At 36.4% G+C, this 21261-nt stretch overlaps 1 protein-coding gene across 6 annotated transcripts in view; it reads left to right on the plus strand.

Annotated features, from left to right (window-relative positions):
• Positions 1–21261, plus strand: part of LOC135837996 (uncharacterized) — a 110280-nt gene that overhangs the window by 17933 nt on the left and 71086 nt on the right. Inside the window, exons 4-5 of one of the 6 annotated variants that reach the window (XM_065353488.1) lie at positions 6520–6660; positions 7682–7902. The exons of 1 other annotated variant lie outside the window; for it this stretch is intronic. In XM_065353488.1, the coding sequence (XP_065209560.1) occupies positions 6520–6632 (113 nt within the window). In that variant the 3' untranslated portion in view covers positions 6633–6660; positions 7682–7902. Of the gene's footprint in view, positions 1–6519; positions 6661–7681; positions 7903–16471; positions 20415–21261 lie in introns of those variants that run through there. 4 more of the 6 variants (XM_065353480.1, XR_010557290.1, XR_010557291.1 and 1 more) reach the window with 4 other exon arrangements.

Genomic DNA, 21261 nt, shown 5'->3' on the forward strand with positions numbered 1-21261 from the left:
CTGTTTTCTTTTCGCATGCTCGGAGTAAAAAAAAAAAAAAACTTGCTCCGAGTAAAATAGAGCGTTCTTTTCACATGCTGAAAGGGGGACATTTCACACTCACGCACGCTTACACACGCGCACACTCAGCTTGTCAAGACAATACCACCTATAGTAAAAGGCCTGAGCGCTGTTTTGTGACGTCATCACTATGAGGGATTACTTACGTATCTATTGTATCTAAATACACTATGATATGAATAAAAAATACACTCGAACGAATTAATTCCTGTGAAAATTTTTATTTTTCATATTTTATTCACATGAATAACATGAATAATGAATTTAAGATCACTAAGGAATGATTTAAATGAAAAAAAAAATGAAAAAATGAGGTGATAAACAACACTGTTTTTCAACATTAAAGATGAAAGTTATGCATAGACATAGACATGACAAAATTATACCTTCTGGAAGATATTACAAAACTCACTGGTGAAATATAATAAATAATTGTCGAATTTGTCCAAATCCCACTAAATTAAAATGATATCAACTCTAATTCCAATGTGTGTATTCCATTTCCATTTTCAACTACAGGTAAAAAACCACAGGACACTGGACAGTTTAGTTTCTTCAGCAGTGATATGATCGATAAAAATGATTTCTCTGATTTTGCTGACCAACTTGAGTGATAAAATTGATAATTCAAACACTTTCAGCAAATTGGTTTGAGATTTTGATGGTTTCTTGATCAGATATCCATTGTAGTTGGATGGTTGCATTCACTATGCAGGTTTAAAACTCATTGTAGATTTTATGGTACACTATGCACTACTCATTTCACTGCAACGTTATTCAAGTAAAACACAGGCACTAGTAGGTACACATCAGTTTTCATTTTTATTCACTTCACAGTTCACAAGATATCTACACATCCAAATCACACAACAGTCACAACACAAACAGATCATGAAAAATTCACTTTTGTACAAAAATAGAGTAATCCAACACCACCAGTAGTTGAAAACAACAATATTTCATCACTGTACCACATTTTAGAACAAATTTAATTAATAAGTCATCATTTCAATAACTTTTTCAACGAAAGTTTTACTCAATTTCACAAATTCGCCATTTAATCATACGTTAAAATTCAAATGGTAAACACAATCGAGTCCCCTTAAGGTGTGACGTCAGAAGGTGATAACGATTCAGCGCTCAGGCCTTTTACCTGTAGAAGTTCGGAGTTTAGTCGCAGTTGTTTGTTGGTAGTGTGGCGCAGATCAAACCACACTTCACTTTATATTTTATCTGTGATCTCGTGTTAGAGTCCAGAATAGCTTTAGCTTACAAGTTGTTGTTAGAAGTAAGATGATGAAATAAATATTGAGAAAATGTAGCCGGCAAATTTATTCGTTTTAAGTAGTTATTTTCGGAGTATAAATGGCCAAAACTTTAACAGGTTATGGGCCCAGAAATGCGCGTTGGTATTGTGTCGATTTTTAAGTGTAAATTGTAAATTGTAAAGTAAAGTGTTGGTGAAAGATTCAGATACGATGAATGGTGATAATGGAAGATCGTTTAAGCAGTTCGATGGAACGAATTATCCTAACTGGAGGATACGGGTAATGGCGTTACTAGATTACCATGAAGTGAAAGATATAGCGATTTCGAGAGTACCAGAGAATCCTGATTCAAGATGGAAAAAGAAAAACAAACGGTGCAGATATCTGATTATGCAGAATATAGCTGATTCCCATCTTTACCACTGTGTTAATCGTGAGTACGCGGCAGACATAATAACAGAATTGGATGATAACTACAGCCAGAGAGATCTTCAATCCCTGATGATTGCAGAAAGAAAAATGGGAGCCTTAAAAATTGGAGAAAACGTCATGGATATCGAGAAGCATATTGTGAAATTTAAAACGATACTAAGAGAATTGGATGATGCTGGTGCGGACCTAACCGAAGCAAAAAAGATAAGCTGCTTTTTGCTAACTCTAGACCAGGCGAAAGAATACGATACACAGGTTCAAATTGTTGAAGCGAAGAAAGATCCTGACTTGAAGTTAAGTGATGTTATCAGTCAAATATCAACGTATGGTAAAAGTTTGAAGAAACCTGATGAAAGTTCAACTAAAGTTTCAACTTCGGCTCCGGTGATGCAAGTTAATCGAGGTAATCCTGGTGTTAATAATAATAACGTGAATAATAATTCGAAAAGTAGTGATCCGCGTAAATGTTTCTTTTGTGGGAGAAATGGCCATGTGGCAAAGTTTTGTTCGAGAAAGTTACAAAATAATAATGGTAATTATAATAATCGTGGTAATTTTAATCCGAATCGTGGTAACTTTAATCCTGCTCGTGGCAATTTTAATAATAATCGTGGCGGTAATAATTATAATGGAGGAAATTATAATAATTCGAATGGTTTTAATCGTGGTGGGCATAATGGTGGTAATTACGGTAATTATCGTGGTAATTCTCAGTTTGGTAACTCTTATGATAATAATGCCAGATTTAATAATAATTCTCGTTCTGTTTGTTATCGTTGTAATCAAGAAGGGCATATTGCCAAGTTTTGTAATAATAATGATAGTGGTAATAATAGACAGGCTAATATGACCGATAATGTTACATTCTTTGTAGATGGTAAATGTAATGATATTGAAAAACCAGTGAGGTCGGTTGACAATTCGAGTGGTGTGAATTATACTGAGTTTATTCTTGATTCTGGTTCCGCTGATCATCTAGTGAATGATGAAAAATACTTGTCTGATGTTGTGTCCTTGAAAGTGCCGGTTAAGTTCAAAATTGCTGATGGTAAGTTAGTGGAATCTCGTAAGATAGGAAAGGTTCGTTTTGTGTTGAGAGATGGAAAGCCAGGTTGTGGTGTTATCAAAAATGTGTATTTCGTGCCGAGTTTATCTACGAATTTGTTATCAGTCGGTCGGATCACTGACAATAGCGATTATGATGTGCTGTTTAAACGTAAGCATGCTTTGTTTATTGATCAGAAAGATAATAGTGTCGTTTCGGTAGCTGTGAGAGAAGGTGTGATGTATAAGTTGAAGCTTGAGTTGTTTAGAGGCGTTTATGCTGTGTCAGGTTCCAATGAGTGTGAGATGTGGCATAAAAAGTTAGCTCACCTCAATTATGATGATATGAAAAAGATCAAAGGTAAGTTGGGTTTAGAGACGATCGATAAGAATTTTTGTGAAGCTTGTGTGCATGGTAAGCAACATCGTGAACCTTTTCACCAAAATGATAAGCGTGCTGGTAGGTGTCTTGACCTTGTACATTCGGACGTTGTAGGTCCATTAACTCCGGTAAGTTATGATGATAAGACGTACTTTGTTACTTTTCTCGACGATTATTCTCATTTTTGTCATGCTTATCCTATCAGTGCTAAGTCCGAGGTGTTTGAGAAATTTTCGAGAGTTTAATGAGTTTATGTATAATCAGTATGGTGAAAATGTTCGTGCTCTACGTTGTGATAACGGAGGCGAATACATAAGTAATGAGATGAAGGATTATTGTCGGAATCGAGGTATTCATTTGCAGTATTCGTTGCCTTATCGTCCTCAGCAGAATGGTCGTGCTGAGCGATTGAATAGGACGATAATGGAAAGAGCCAGAACGGTTTTATGGGAAAGTGGCTTAGGCAAGGAGTTTTGGCCTGAAGCGGTTTATTATTCGGTTTATAGTATTAATAGGTGTCCGACAGTCGAAGGAAAAATTCCATGTGAGTTGTGGTACGGTAAAGATGCTGATTATGAAGAGTTACAAGTGTTCGGTTCTGATGCCTATAATTTGAAGAATTGAGTCGATTCAAAATGGGATTCAAAATCAGAGAGGTTGAAATTTGTCGGTTATGCTCAGACTGGTTATCGTTTAGTGGATGTTGTGAATAAGAAAATTGTTTGTTCGAGAGATGTTAGGTTCAATTTGAGTGAAAGTGAAGGCGATAAAGATGATTTAGGTTTCGGAAAAATTGATATTGAGAATATTGAAGATATTCGTATGGATGAAGACCCCGGTTATGTAGGTAGTATTTTTAGTGTTGAAGCGTATGCAGAAAATGTTCCGAGAAGTGTGAAGCAAGCCAAACGCTCGAAGGATTGGCCTAGTTGGAAACGTGCAATGGAAAGAGAATTGAATATTGTGAAAGAACGTGGTACTTGGAAAGTTGTGAGAAGACCGAAAGATAAGAAAGTGTTAGGATGTGGTTGGGTTTATCGTAAGAAATCTGAAGTGCAAGGCGAAGGTTGTTTCAAGGCCAGATTGGTAGTTAGAGGAAACGAAAGTGATGATGAGTTTGGTTTCAGTGAGTTGTACTCACCTGTGGCGAAGATTACAACTCTGAGAACTTTGTTGAGTATTTGTGCGAAAAGAGGTTATTATTGTGAGCATCTTGATGTGTGTAATGCGTTTTTGTACGGTGACCTTGACGAGGAGGTATTTATGGAATTGCCAGAAGAGGTAAAAATTGAAGGTGATCGTGAAGATTTTTGTGTTCTGTTGGTGAAAGCGTTGTATGGTCTTCCCCAAGCTCCGAAAGCTTGGAACAAGCGTATTCGTAAATCGTTGGAAAAGTTGGGATTTGTTCAGTCGCAGAATGATCCCTGTTTATATATAAAGAAAACTGTGAAAGGTTATGTTTACCTGTTATTGTATGTCGATGATATGTTTTTGTGCGGTGATGACCTTGATGAGATGAATCGAGTGAAAGGTATGTTGTCAGAAGAGTTTCAGATTAAATCGTTAGGAGAGTGTAAGAAATTTTTAGGTTTGAGAGTTGATTACAATAGAGAAGAAAGACGTTTGAGTATCGATCAGAAAGAATTGATTTTGAAATTGTGTAACAGGTTTCGTGTTGATGATTCAAAGAATTGTTATTCCCCTATGGAAAAGGGTTTAGAGCTAGCGGTGAACTTAGATGAGCATTCGAACACTAAGTTGCCTTATAAGGAGTTGTTGGGATGTTTAATGTACGTAATGATTGGGACTCGTCCTGACATTTGTTTTGCGGTGAGTTATTTTGGTACGTTTCAGCAGAATCCTACTGATGAACACTTTTCTCATCTGTTGAGGGTTCTTAAGTATTTGAAATCGACGATGGATAAAAAGTTGGTTTATGAGCCAAATGAAGATGATTTGCAAGCGTTTGTTGATTCTGATTAGGCAAATTGTCCGAATTCGCGTAAGTCAGTGTCTGGTTTCTGTCTTCGGGTGTATGGTTGTTTAACTGTGTGGGCTAGCAGGAAGCAACATTTGGTTGCTCTTTCGAGTACAGAGGCTGAGTTTATTGCGTTGTCAGTTTGTGTTGCGGAAGTTTTATGGTTTCGTCGTTTGTTGAAAGATTTAGGTGTTGTATTGAAAAGTCCGGTGAAAGTTTTCGAAGACAACCAAGGTTGTGTTAAGATGATTAAAAGTACAAATGCTGTTGGTCAACGGACCAAGCATATCGATGTTAAGTATTTTTTCGTTAGAGACATCTATATGAATAAGATTGTTGATGTTGTGTATTGTGCAACTGATGTTCAAGTTGCCGATATTTTTACGAAGTCCTTGAGTAACAAAAAGTTTAATTGTTTCGTTGATATGTTATCGTTGAAGTAGTTTAGATTGTAATCAAAGTCCGGTAGATTTAAGACTGTTCTGTTTGCCTAGATTTATTGTATCGTTTTTCTCGTAGTTCCTATTGGTTCCTACGACCTATGGTTAATTTTAGAATTAAGTGAAATTTTGTGTTTTTTGAATTACGTTTACTTTTTGGTGCTATTGGTGAACGTTACTATTTTTATGAGTTTTGTATTTTTATAATTATTACGTTTGGAAGTTTTGTTGTGACTTTGTATTACTTTCAGTTTTTATACTTTTATACTTTTATATCGTTTTATACATAGTGTTAAGTTTCTATTGGTTTGTGTGGTTTGAGGGGGAGTGTAGAAGTTCGGAGTTTAGTCGCAGTTGTTTGTTGGTAGTGTGGCGCAGATCAAACCACACTTCACTTTATATTTTATCTGTGATCTCGTGTTAGAGTCCAGAATAGCTTTAGCTTACGAGTTGTTGTTAGAAGTAAGATGATGAAATAAATATTGAGAAAATGTAGCCGGCAAATTTATTCGTTTTAAGTAGTTATTTTCGGAGTATAAATGGCCAAAACTTTAACATTACCTACTATAGGTGGTATTGGTCAAGATGCGATTCTGTACAAAATTACGTCATAATGTCCCCCTTTCAGCAAGTCGATGGTGGCGCCGCCATCGCCACGAGATGTCAACGCCGAATTTCAATGTCAAAAGTGTCCCAAGTATGGCTAGAAAATGGTATAATATAAAATACGGCTCACCTAGCTTTCCATTTCCGCAGTATTGATTAGCAGTTCTCACCTCGTCGCTTTTAAATGTGATCCAATTTTTTCAACTCAATTTATGAATGAAACTCTGATTTAGTTTCGTCAAGTCTGATGTAGAATTTAGTCCAACACCTTAATTATTTGCTATGATTTTTTTTGTTGTTACTTTTTAGCGTATGCCTTAAAAATAACCGACAATACAAAAGACGAGATGCTAAGGAAAACGTGCCGGGTATGTGATGGCAATCAGGAGCTTCGAACAAGATACGAGTGCTCACACATGTGAGAATACTTTTCCAACAAAATATCTATGAGTAAGTACACGTATTGTACGTAAATACATTATCAGGTACCTATACTTGTTAATTGTTATTGAATAATTGGGTATGTTGGAAAGACAGGAGTTATTATTTTTAATTTTTCCTTTGATAATATTTTTCACTTTCACGAAATCAGCTGGAAATCGGAATTGGGAAACTCGATGAGGGTTCTATTTCCGAGTCTTCGTGGGATGGTGGATGAATTTAGATGGATTTTATTGATTTTCAGAGAATATCTATTATTAATAAATTTACATAGGTACCTCCCAAAATGCATGATCATGTGAAGAGTTCACGATACTCAAGGCGAGAGTTTTAGATCGATACGTTATTAAAATTATGAATATCTATATACGAGGATTATTATCTTACGTTTTCTCGAACAAGTTCCTCGAAAGTCAAAATCTCGAAATATTTATGTAACCTTTAATCTCTAATAAGCCGAATGTTTTTTTCGAACCCCTGTTCTGGAAATTTTTTTCACGAATGAGCGTTTTTTACGAATTGTTGATATTTCCATCGATGACCTTTTTTACTTTCGCAAAGTTGATTGGAACTTGGAAGTGAGTTTCGGTTTCAAAAAGCGATTATTTAGAAAAACTAAATGTAGATTGTTAAATTCCATTTAGAACGAATAGTCAAATTCAACATTTACTGATCAATTTGAGTTTTTCTCACTGAATGATGTTGCAATCAAATGAAAAAAATGCCATACCTCAAACTTGAAAGTTATCAAAGAAGTACAATATAATTTGTCATCTTACATTGTTAAAAAGTAGCCTTTTCCGAAAATGCTGTCAAAGATTCAACTACATATCTGTGTATGAAATCTGAAATTCTTGAATCTGATAAACCTTCTAGACTCTGTATTGTAATTGCTGAAGAATTACGAGTAGGTAACTAGCTTCGTACTCAGAGCTCCTTGCCTATTGCATTTATCTCGTAGGTACTTCTAATGTTTTCTGTTCTTATTCAGCAAATTCTAATGATTTGAAAATTTCTTTTTGATTTCAAGATCATGAGGTCCTGTGTACATACGTGTCCATTGAACAATCATCAGATTTTTTCATACAGTATCCTGAGCGAATGTTTTTTAGCAGTTTGTCCACATCGTTGTACGTAGCATAAGGAACTTCGCCAAAGGTGACAATCTCCCAAAGTAATATACCATACGACCACCTGCATGTATTATATTAAGTGTATTCAAGGTATAAAAATTAAAGCTAAATGGTTGAAACGCGTAATAATTTATTGTGATGAATTTAGTGTGCCATTACCGTCGTTTCCGTTAACTCTCCGGACGAGTTCGGTGTTCTGTTTACTTTCGAACAGGAAGGGCGGGGGGGGGCGTTCATATTGAAACAAGCATCAAATTATAAAATAACACTGGTTTGAAAAAAATGTTTACATTTGGGAAAAAAATTATCGCACAACTTATTTTTTTGTGAGCTGATTTTAGCGAGTCATTTTCTTGGCATCTATCAGCATTATACAGGGTGTTTCGAAAATCGTCTGCTAAAATTCAACTGCAGATAGTCCTCGAGGAGAGGAACAAAAAACGTTATTACGACTGGTTGCCTATCTTCAAAATTGAAGGGGAAACCTTGATTCAAAATTTCTAAATTTGGGATGCTTCGAATTCAAATTTTCAAATTGTGTTGGCGCCTTCAATTTTGAAACACAGGCAATTTGCTACTTGTGAATTGAAGGAGCCACGCGCTTCACTTACTAATTTCGAAAAAAATCATCGGAAATAAGGAAACGTTTGAATCACTCAAATGATGCCCATAACCCTTAGTACTCGAGTAGACGAACTAAAAATATCATTATGACTGATTGCCTATCTTCAAAATTGAAGGGGCAACCTTGGTTCAAAATTTCTAAATTTGGGATGCTTCAAATTCAAATTTTCAAATTGTGTTGGCGCCTTCAATTTTGAAACACAGGCAATTTGCTATATTAACATTTTTTGTTCGTCTATTTGAGCACTATACTATGGATTACCGAAGTCATTTCAATGAAGCAGACATCTTCTTACTATCTGTAAATTGAAGAAGTTGCACAATTTTTGGCAAAAAATGTACCAATTTTGAAAAATTTCCCAAAAATGAGAAAATATTCGGATCATTTCATTGATTCTACTAACTCATACGTAGTATTTGAGTGGACAAACAAAAAAAGTTATCATGAGAAATTGCCTATCTTGAAAATTGAAGGGGCCAACACAATTTGAAAATTTCAAAATTTCAAAATCTAGGGCACTTCAAATTTGGAAATTTTTAATCAAGTTTGCCCCTTCAATTTTGAAAATAGGCAATCGTCATTACAATATTTTTTGTTCATCTACTCGAGTACTATGGGTTATGGGCATAATTTACCTAAATGATTCAAACAATTTCCTTATTTTTGATGATTTTTTCAAAAATTAGTAGTAAATTTCGATTTTTGCGAAGCAGGTGGCTCTTTCAATTCAAAAGATAGGCAACCAGTCATAATAACTTTTTTTGCTCATCTACTCGAGAACGATTTACAGTTAAATTTTGGCAGACGATTCTCGGAACACCCTGTACAAGAATATTCGGCGCGCCAGCTATTTGTTCTTTTCTGATTTAATTAATTTACGTATCACGAACTTTCAACCTCGGGGAATTTTGCGATCAGTATATATGTAGTTCAACGCTCTGGTGTTTTTCTAGTCTACATTTTCACACATACCTCGAACCACATACATATGTTATCGCCGACACAAATTAAAACGAAATGAGCCCTATTGACAATTTTACTAGCAGAATGCTAGCATTAGTAGCACCCACCTAGCATGAGTAGCAGGAAACTAGCATGATACTAGCGTTATGCTAGCATGAAATGAACTAGCATAACATGCTAGCAAAATGCCAGCTTATTACTAGCATGATACAAACTAGCAAGAAGTATGTTAGCAATGAGCTAGCTACATGCTAGCAACATAACTACCGAATGAAGCTAGCATTTCCCGCTAGCAAAATGCTATCATATATCTAGTATGAGATGAGCTAGCACAATGCATGCTAGTAATATGCTAGTTAAACCCTTGCCCCTTAATTACCAAGTGATGCTAGCAGTTCATACTAGCATGATGCTATCATATCGCTAGCATTGGGTGAGCTAGCAAAATGTATGCGAGCAATGTGCTAGTCAAACCCTTGCCTCATAATTACCTAGTAATGCCAGTTGTCGCTGCTAGCATGATGCTATCATATTGCTAATGTGAGATTATCTAGCAAAATGTACGCTAGGAATATGCTAGTTAAAACCCAGCACCATAATTATCGAGTGATCCCAGCAGCTCCTGCTAGCAAAATTCTACCATAATACTACCCTGAGATGAGCTAGCACAATGTATGCTAGCAACATGCTAGTTATATCCTAGCATCATAATTACCGAGCGATGCTGGCAGTTTCTCCTAGCATAAAGCTACCATGTTGCTAACATGATATGAGCTAGTAAAAAGTACACTAACCATACACTAGTTAATCCTAGCAGAATAATTATCTTATGAACAATTTTACTAGCAGAATGCTAGCATTAGTAGCAGAATACTAGCACGGTGCTAGCATGGAATCAACTAGCAGATTACCAGTCAGAATGGTGTTAGCACCTAGCACTTTGCCAGCAGACATTTTATTGGAAAATTCATCCTAGCATAGAACTGGTATGATGCTAGCATGCGGTGAACTAGCAAAAGACAGGCCAGCAATTCGCTGGTTACATGCTAGCAGCATAACCACCGAGTAAAGCTAGCAGTCATTACTAGCATATTGCTAGTGCATTGCTAGCACCCTGTAATGGTGCTAGCATGAGGTGAACTAGCAAAAGGCATGCTAGCAATCTGCTAGTTACATGCTAGAAATACAATCACAGGTAAACTTGCACTAGTCTACTGCTAGCACTATTCTAACGTTGGTAAAGCTAGCAGTCAAAGTACTAGCATAGTGCTGGATTTTTTAAAAAAGACTTCTTATCCAGGTGCTAGCAGTCAAGTGCTAGCATAATGCTAGCAAATTGCTAGCGTTGTTCTTTATCATGATACACTTAACTTCTCTTAGATGAAGTATGTAGTCAAGTCGAATATAAGCTCAATACAGTTTCCTGTTTAAATTAAGAAGAGTGAAGTTGGCAAACTAATCACTCAGTTTATACTAGCACAAGATGCTAGTGCAATGCTAGTTGTAAACTAGCATTGTAGGGCAATTGCCCATTTTTGGATATTTTTGGAAACGTACCATAATTAAAAATACCCTATTCTTTTATAAGGAAATTAATGCACTTCTAGCATAATACTTATTATACACAAGCTAGCAAAAAGCTAGCAAGATCATGCTAGCACCAGTAGCACCATTTTGAACACCTGCACTAGCATATCTGCTAGCAAACTGACGCTAGCATAATGCTAGTCCCCCTGCTAGAATTATGCCAATTGCATGACAGCATAATATGCTAAAAATATGCTAGAATGACCATGCTAGCACCAATGGCACCATTTTGAACACCTGTACTAGCATATCTGCTAGCAAACCATCGCTAGCATAATGCTAGAGAAATGCTGCTAGCGTGGTGCTAGTACCATTTTCCTAGCATTGTGCTGGCAACAGTTTGCTAGCAGATATGCTAGGAAAGGTGTTCAAAATGGTGCAACCAGTGCTAGCATGGTCATGCTAGCACTGTTGCTAGCATTCTGCCACTTGAAATTGTCAATAGGGAGTGTTTATTTTTCTTTACTTTTTCGGATGCGGTTGCTCGAAGCATAACATGAACTCGAAACGCTTATTTTGAAATATCGTGACCAAAAAAAAAATCTTTCGAAGTTCGTACTCGGTGGAAAATTTTTCGTGTGGAATTTTTTTTATACCGATCAACTCTATTTTTGCGAGAATTTACTTGTGCACGTATCCAAATTCTAATCAGTTAAATTACAAACCCAAGATCGAAACGAGAGGAAAAATAGTACAAACAGTACTTGGCAGGGGCTCGTTTTCAGGTATGAAATTTCACTCTTTGCTAACTGAAAAGATTTTTATAACATGTCACGTTTCACTTCCATTGGCGGTCTTCCTCGATAGGAAACAGCCCAAAGGTGCCCAATACTGAATTATACAAAGTATCAAAGATGCTATACCCAGGATGTCCACTATTTTTGGCAAGTCATTTTCCCCAGGTTTTCCAGATCAATTTTCCTGACCATTTTTTCCAGTTTTCTATATTTACCACACCCCTACTTGAATTGAAGAACAAGTTTCCAATGGGGGGGCGGGGTAATTTTTTTTTACAAGTTTCTCTTCCAACTGGATACTTCTTTGGGTATAAAAAACAGCTTAACTTTGATTAATAACTTTTTAAATAAAAAACATAAATTAACATGATGCAAGCATGGCACGATGGTGTCCTGCTTCAATTTTTGAGGGGGGGCGGGACAAAAATGGAAAATAATTTTGACTTGCACAACTAAGAACAAACACAATAAGAGCAACTATATGCTTTATTTATTCCAGTATGAAAATTACAAAAAAAATAGCAAAGCCAATGTGAGCTGGGACAGATATCACATTGTCTCACTCGTATACATACTTATGTTCTAATTTTTCAATTTTTATTAAAAGTTTCGCGCAAGTAAAAGGGGTTTTTCTCAATATTAATATGTGCAAAAAAGGAGGTAAAGATTACTTGAAAATTACACTATTTCTAAAATAGAAGTTATTTTCAGGTTTTTGGAGGGGGTGGTGCCGACTGAAAATTTGTGAATTGATGTGGTAGAAAAACTTTAATTTGAGTTTTGAAACTAATACTGCGCCACTCATTGTTTTGTTTAAAAATTTTATTAACGGTATTATGCCGGTTTACAAACAATAAAATTTGGTAATATTTCGCTGGAATTACATCTAGTTTCTTCAGAGCAGTCTTTACCACTGAGGGTTCCTTCTTGATTGAGATCTGGTTATAGGTCCAAGTCAGGTGTGGTCTCTCTCCTGATTGCAGAGCTGTGGGACCAAAACGATCCTGAAACTGGTACCGCTTAAATCCAGATTCAAATCCAATCCCAAAATCAATCCTGAAACCAAAATTGGTATTTTTTTTTTGATCCTGAAACCAAAAAATTCCAAAACCAATATAATTTTGAACCCGAAACAATCCCGGAACCAAAACAAAATTGTTTAGGTTTTGGTATTTGAATTTTTGCCTTTTTTCTGCGAGTTTATTTTTAAAAATGGTCATTTTACTGGAGATCGAGCCTGAAACCAGATAAACTACATACTTATAAAAGGAAGATTCAAGAACACAGTGAAGAACTGTCACACATATCCTGGTGCTGACTGCAACTCTGACCATAAACTATTGGCTGCAAAATGCCAGCTAGTCTAGAAGAGCCAGAAGAAAAGCCAAGAACGATACCGACAACTTGACATTGCAAAAATCAAATCAAAAGAAGTGCAAAAGAAATTCTAAGAAGAACTGGAAAAGCAAAAGGAAGACAAGTTGGAAGAAGAACAAGGTATCGAGGAAAAGTGGCAAACATGGAAGCGAAAAGTTAAAATAGCAGCAGAAAAGTCTATTCCATTCAAAGGAAGAAGAAAACACAAACCATGGATGACTCAAGAGATACTGGATCTGATGGAAGAACGAAGAAAAGAAAACAGACCAAGTAACGAATACACGGTGATAAATAATCAGATCATGGGAATGTGCAGAATGGCCAAAAACAAGTGGTATGAGAAGTGCCAAGAAATAGAAGAGCTGGAGAAAAGGCACAACTCTAGAGAAATGCATACCAAGGTGAACCAGATGATGGCCACCCACAAGAAAAGGAGAAGCGGAATAGCATATATGTGAGGAAAAGATGGAAAGTACTGTGCTAACAATCAAGAAACCAAAGAGGTCTGAATCAGCTACATACAAGAATTGTATGGAGATGATACACATCCGGCTCAAATTGTAGTTTCATCCACAGAAGAGGCACCACAAATTGAAATGTGGGAACTGAGGAATGCTGTGAAGCGAGCCAGAAACCACAAAGCAGTGGGGGGAAGATCTCATACCAGCAGACTTGATTAAACATTTAACACCAGAGTATGAAAAGGAGCTGCTGAAGATAATGAACAAAATATACGATGAAGGCACTTTGCCTAAGGACTTCAAAGCAGTAAATTTTGTACCAATACCAAAAAAGAACAACTCGCAAAAATGCTCTGAATATCGAACCATCGCACTAATGAGCCATGCACTGAAGCTACTACTCTCCATCATAAATGCCAGAATTGAAAAGAAGATAGATGAAAATCTAAGTGAAACGCAATATGGCTTTGTAGCTAAAAAAGGGACGAGAGATGCAATTGCCCTGCTGAAGGTGATCATTCAAAGAGCACTGAATGCAAATAGGGAAATCATTGCTTGCTTTGTCGATTATGAAAAAGCATTTGATCGTGTCAACCATGAGAAGATGTTGGAGATCCTGAAGAAATACAATATCGATGACAAAGACCTGCAAATAATCAAGAACCTGTACTGGGAGCAAAGCGCTAACATCAAGATTGGAACTGAGTACTCAGAGAAGGGATGTGGAATAAAGAGAGGTGTGAGGCAAGGATGCCCCCTCTCACCCAGATTGTTCAATGTGTATGCAGAAGAAATAATGAGGGAAGCGCGAATCGAACGAATGGGATTCAAGATCAACCGCAAGAGAATAAATGAAATAAGCTATGCAGATGACAAAGTGATCCTTGCTGGGACAGAAGCAGAGATGCAGAAAATGATCGACCGAATCAACAGTGCAGGATTAAAATACGGAATGAAAATAAATGCAGGCAAGACCAAGGTGATGAGATTTACAAAAGAAGATGATAAAGTGGTCAAAATCAACATCGGATCACAAGAAATTGAAAATGTAAACCAATTCAGATACCTTGGAGCGCTGATAAACAATGATGGCAGAGATAATAAAGAAATTAAATCACAGATTGGAATGGCAAAAACCGCTTTCAATAACCTTGCCAATGTGCTGGGAAATCGAACAATGAGTATAGATCTGAGGAAGAGAATGGACTGTTCTGAAATATTCCTGCGAAACATGGACCATGAGTGCAGAATGCGAGAACAAAGTATCCGCTTTCGAGATGTGGTGCTATCGAAGGCTACTACGAATCTCATGGAAGGACTTCTTTACCAACAAGGAAGTATTAGCAAGAATAGGAGAGGAGCGGAAAGTCGTAGTTGAAGATATCAAAACTAGAAAGCTAAAGTATTTAGCTCATAAAATACGAGAAAACGGTATTTTCATGCTAGCGGTACAGGGGAAAATTCAAGGAAGAACTACAAGAGGGAGGAAACGATCGGAGCTGTTAACAACAAACTCACCAGCCAACTCTCCCTGTAAGACCCTGAAAGAAACGATCAGATACGCTAGATACCGGCTAATATAGATGGACATATACGCTATCTCCTGTAAAGGAGCGCGACTACGACGACAACGATTGTAAATCATTCAGATTACAATAAAAATTACTCAACTAATTCAGCAAAATATGCACTTGAAACATTAAATTAATCATTCCATTGGATTTTTCACGTCAAAACCTTCCATTTTTTAGACCCCCTGCAAGGTTCATTAGTGAATTTTGGCTTAAAATTGGTTGAAATGAAAATTCCAAAAAAAGAAACTGATTCAACCCAGAACTGAAACAAATTTTTCAATCCCAAAACCAATCCCTAAACCAAAATGAAAATTTAAAGAACGATTCCCAAAATGAAAAAATTTCAACCCCAAAACTGAAATCCTATCGAGAAATCATCTTGGTCCCACAGCTTCGCCTGATTGGTCCCAGCACTAAAGGGCGTGGTCTGTCACACCGGTGTGGCTTCTTCCCTCATTGTGTTGGGTGTGGTCCTCTGAGTAACAGTCTGGGGTGTTGTCCTAATTCTGCCTCATTTCCTTAGTGTGTCCTTGATTATGGTTTCCTTCCCAATTGGCTTTTTGGGATTTGTTTGTTTTTGAGTAAAGGTTTCCATGCTCTTGGTAGGGTAAAGCCATCTTCTCTGTTGAAATTGTTGCTGTACTTGTAGATTTTGATGCTTTGTCTCACCATTTGGTCAGTCCACCTTGTTTCTCTGGACAATCTTTGGCTTTGGTGAGGTCCACTGTCTTCTGGCATTCTGCTGAATATTCAGCCACAGCTGACTTCTTCACCCTTGCATGTCTTGTGTCACTTTCATGTTCCTTTATCCTCGTTCTTATCTGTCTTCCAGTTTGCTAGTGTTTTCCACATCCACCGGTTATCTTGTATACTACTTCTGTTTCCAAGGAGATTTTGTCCTTTGTTTAGGGGATTGAGTCTTTGATGGTTTTGAGAGGTTTGAACACTGGTTTTATGTTGTGTTTCTTAAGCAGCTTTCCATTAATCCTGTCTGTGGTGTTTTGGACATGTGGCATTATCACAATCTTTTCTTCCCTCAGTGGTGAAGACTGCTCTGAAGAAGCTAGATGTAATTCCAGCGAAATATTAGCAGATTTTTATTGTTTGTAATCCGGCTTAATATATCTGTTGATTAAGTTTTCAAACACAACAATGAGTGGCCATTTTAGTTTCAAGATCTATATCTCCTCCAAAGACACCTCCAGAGCATAAGTAAATTCTTACTGAAAACTTTCAACTCAAAGTGAAGGTCTCCATTAAATTTAGTAAAGATCTTCCGACTTTTTTTTCACAATCCATTCTAATCTACACAAAGTTGTTGTTTTTTTTTAAAATTTTGTAACACATATTTTCACTTTTACAGGTCCCCTGATCAACCTCTCTGAAATCTGCATCATCACAATCAACAATACCTGCAAGAGCACTAATTTCAAAGACCTGAAATCCACTATCCGTTATAGTTTCAAAATCAATCTCAAGTCAGCGATAAAGCTGCAACCTAGAACAATATCGATTCACGTCGGTCTAATCAACACTTACAAATTGTACCAAAAAAAAACAACGATAAAATGCATGAAAATCCACATCCCTACTCTGCAAATACACCGCCGCCAGTTGCCAATGTAACAAATGAAGACGTCAAGAAACTTTTTGATCTTTTAGCTGAAGGGGAGGCAAGATTGAATGCTATACCCAGCGTGGAGAATGTGACTTTGGTGATGGGTAATATAGGGTCTGGGAAAAGCACATTAACACAAAGAATTGCAGGTTATGATACTAACCTAGTTTCAGTGGAAGAGGGTCTTGATTTCGGCATATATGAACAACATAACAACCAAATAAATAACTCTTATCCTACATCTGTAACAATATTTCCGGAATTGGTGCAAGATAACAGCACACGTGCCTGGTATTACGATTTTCCAGGATTTTTTGATACCAGAGATATGGCGCATGATGTAACCACGTCGTATTTTATTAAAAAAGTTATCGACAAAGTACAACGTGTTAAAATACTACTTCTAGTTAATAACAGTTCGTTAACTAGGGGTGGAAGGATAGACGACTTCATCAAACTCTTGAAACACGTAACTAAATTCGTTAAAAACGTTGAAAAACTTCAAAATGGTATTTGCCTGATTGTAACCATGGTTCCATTTCCCGAATTGAAAGACTATGAACTAATCCAAATTTTGGTTGAATCGATTAAAGAAGCCAAGGAAAGGTTGAAAAAAAAAGAGCACAGTTCTGATGAAATCAAACTCATAGATGTGTTATTGTTGAAACAGGAAGGTGTCTACTCAAGAATAGGAATTTCTAGAAATCCAAGCCAAGAAGGTATTCTAAGTGAGAGTCCTGTGCTGAGAGAGAACAAGCGAAATCTCACAGCTCTCATAGATAAACTCAGTTTTGTTGAAAAGGACATTTCTGATTTTGGTTATTTTGTACCCAAACTATCTCTGTATGATGTCAGCAAGCTGATAAAGGAAATAAATGAGAAAATATTACAACACGTTGAAAACAGTGGCGAAAAAATTCAAGAGTACTTTATCAGCAAAGAAAATCAAATTAATGACCTTTCCCAATTGGTCAATGTAACAAGTTCATTACACAGTAAATTGATCAATTTGAGAGATAGTGCAACTTTAGAACCGAGAACCATAGGCTGTGTGCAACAACTTGTGAACAATGTTACTGCCGTGGATGTGGATCCAGTGAAGCAGAGTTTACTACCTGCTGTGGAATATGCTCAATATTCTTCGTTCTTGCATATGACAAATGATCATGTCCTTAGTGATTCATTCAAGTGCATTGGGGGATTGAAAAATGTCATTGAATACTCCAAAAAGTCAAACAATTGGTATAAATTCATGCAACAGCTCTACAATGGATTGTTGGAAAGTCATAGTCTGTGTACTGATGTGGTTAATCACTTAGCTCAACATGAAGCAAATGTAAGCTCTAAATCATACATACAACTCTTGCAAGAGCATTTTGCAAAATGCAATCATTACGATGTGAATGAATTTGCAAACATCACACTTAATGATGCAAAACTAAATATTCAGCGTAAAATTCTAGACATGGCATTGAAAAACATTTTACATCCATCGACATCGTGTATTGGCACCAACACACTGGTAATGGAAGGGGATTACATTAAACTCAGCGATGTAGTGGAATACAAGAAGAATTGCACAACTTCGCCTCAGATCATTGAGATCTTAGCGCTGAAAAGAGTATTCATAGACACTGACCTGAACATGATTGGTGACCAGGTACAACTCTTCATCATAGCACCAATTTGGGAGAGTTGGGGTGCTAGAAAAATTACCCTCGATGGTTTGCCAGGGAACTCGCATAATTTATCAAAAGCTTTACATGCAAGACGTCCTAATGAAAATGGATTCAACGGTAAACCTGGATTACCCGGAAAATCCGGAGGACACTTTGTAGGTATATGGGAGACTTTCATCAATCTTCCAGATTTCAGCGTTTCTGTTAATGGTGGTCAAGGTGGACCAGGGCAAAATGGAGGTAATGGAGCGTGTGGGTGGAATGGAGAAGATGCATACGATGATATTATTGAAACTCACGCGGAAAATGCAGCAAAATATTATCCACTAACTTGTATTTGTAATGCTAAATCGAGCAACCATACCATAACACTAAAATTATATGAATATAAATACGAAGTAGAAGGAAACAAGACAGAACGTGGGTGCTTTTACATTCTTGAAGGACAAGAAGGACATGTTGGTGGAGATGGTGGTGATGGTGGGAAAGGTGGAGTTGGTGGATATCCTGGTGAAGCTATATTCATTCCACTTTTGCCTCAGAATACCACAAACATACAAGTAGAGAGGAAAACAGGACTCAACGGATTGGATGGAAGAGGTGGTCAAGGTGGGAGTGGAGGTAAATTTGGAAACAGACTCATAATATGGTCGCCATGTCAGCAATCTCCTCGCAAATACAACTTCATCGACAATTACAAGCAAGCATCAATGGGTAAAAACGGTGTAAATGGTGGAAATTCCAACCCTATGGAATTACCACAAAAAAAGGAATTGAAACCCATGTCGGATGTAATTAAACATTACATTGGGTATGCGCAGAAAAATCTAAATGATAGCATACATGGGTCTCATTTAGTAGAATTTCTTGGAAAGCTTAATAATTCACTTGAAGAGCGAGGAAAAGAACATACAAAACAGCTACGTGCAAAACGCCAAGTTACAAATGCCAGTGAACCAACGAAAAGCTCTGCGAACATCATCAAATCTCCGATAAACACCGCATTTGGCTTCATTGGTGGAATTTTGGGTACTTGGAAATCAATCTACTCACCGAACATAATAAATTACCAGTCGATCAAGGAAGGTGTGCAATCTTGGTTCGGAGGACTGACCCCATTCAATGTTTACACAACTAAGGATTTTGATAATCATTTTGGAAGTGCTGCCACATTCAATGCCTACGAATCACTCACATTGATGGACTTTTTTGTAAGATTGGTTACAAAGGTTAGACCCTATGACAATACCATCGATGAATCAGTAAATTCTGCAGAAGTGACAGCTTCTATAGTGAATATTATTGCAGAATTTGAAAAATTACTGAATGATGTATCCATTCGGTACAATTTACCAATAAAATCTCAAGAATTTGATCCCATTGATCTGATGTCCAGATTGGAAAAGGAGTTGATCAATGGTAATAGTGTAAAATTGGAAGAAATTATATTCCGAACTGTAATGGAGAGTTTCCATAATTCGGACAATGCTGAATTTTGTGAGCATGTTGCCCAAAAAGTTAACGATGTATTTGGGGTGGGAAAATGATAGGGAGTCGATTTTGTTACCTTCAGTTGCAAATCGCCAGCATAAATAAACACTTGTAAACATTTTACAATGTTTTCACATTTTGTTTTCCCTAAAGTTTGAATTATATTCACATTCTTCCTTAATAACTTGCATTGTACTTATTCATAAGTGAACATTTATTTAGATTTTAGGAAGATACTTACTCGTTATTAATAATTTACCTCAAGATATGTACTCGAATTGGCCTTAAAAGTAATTTATCTAATCTCTCACGTACCTTAATAGGTACCTACGTATATTTTGTATACTGGATAGGTAGTAATTTTTAAAGTAATAAGTACCTAACTTTATTTTTATCTCACATGATGAAACAAATTTCAATAAGTATTAAAATGGATAGATTCGTCTTAATTATATCACTGTATACTTACTAGTAATTTTGAAAAAGTAATTACCTAACTTTATTCTGACACCTCATTATGCTGAAACAATATTGAAAAATAATAAAATGTATTGATTCGATTGTTTTTATACTTACTGAATAGCGAACCTTCACAACCCATAAACTCTGATTGATCTGAAATCTCATTCACTGAAAGAACATTTCCCCAGCCCTTTAGAACCAAAGTTTTTGAGCTGCATAAGTTACTCGTAATTATTACATCAACAACACCTTCTAGAGTTATTTGACATTGCTAAAGACAAGTAAATGACTTTTGGAGGCTCCAGAAGTCCAGATTGACTTGAAAAATGTGGTACCTAATTCCTTGAGTAGGTCTACTTCACTTTCGAGAGTGAATAGTAGGTAGGTGCCTAGGTTACGAACATTTGCTAATTTTCAACACTTCTGCAAAAAATTATTCATTTTTCTGAAGTAGCTTGGGAGGGAACATTTTTGTCGAGTTTTTTTTTTATTATTGAAAATGATGGAAAATAATTGAGCCAGTGATCAGCACACCAGTGATCGGCACTTTCCAATAGTAATTTAGATGATCATAAACTAAATAAATGCTATGCCAATAATTGGTAAACAAGTTCATCTCATCAAAATGATTTGAAATCAAGTTAAACAATGATTAATATTAATTTTAAATGGTATTACATAATTAATTATAATTACCCACAAAAAATTGAGATAGTTTGCCTATAATCGGCACTATGCTGATTACTGGAGCAACACCTCATTTAGGGTACCTAGCTACCTACCAATAATCGGCATTTCATTTTTATTAATTTTAAATGATTTAACATTGAAAAATTTACAATCAATAATCAAAATAAATAGATAAAGTTCTATCAATTAACATACAACTTGGCTTTTCCATCA

Source organism: Planococcus citri, chromosome 1 (genome assembly GCF_950023065.1).
Source record: "Planococcus citri chromosome 1, ihPlaCitr1.1, whole genome shotgun sequence".
NCBI lineage: Eukaryota > Metazoa > Arthropoda > Insecta > Hemiptera > Pseudococcidae > Planococcus > Planococcus citri.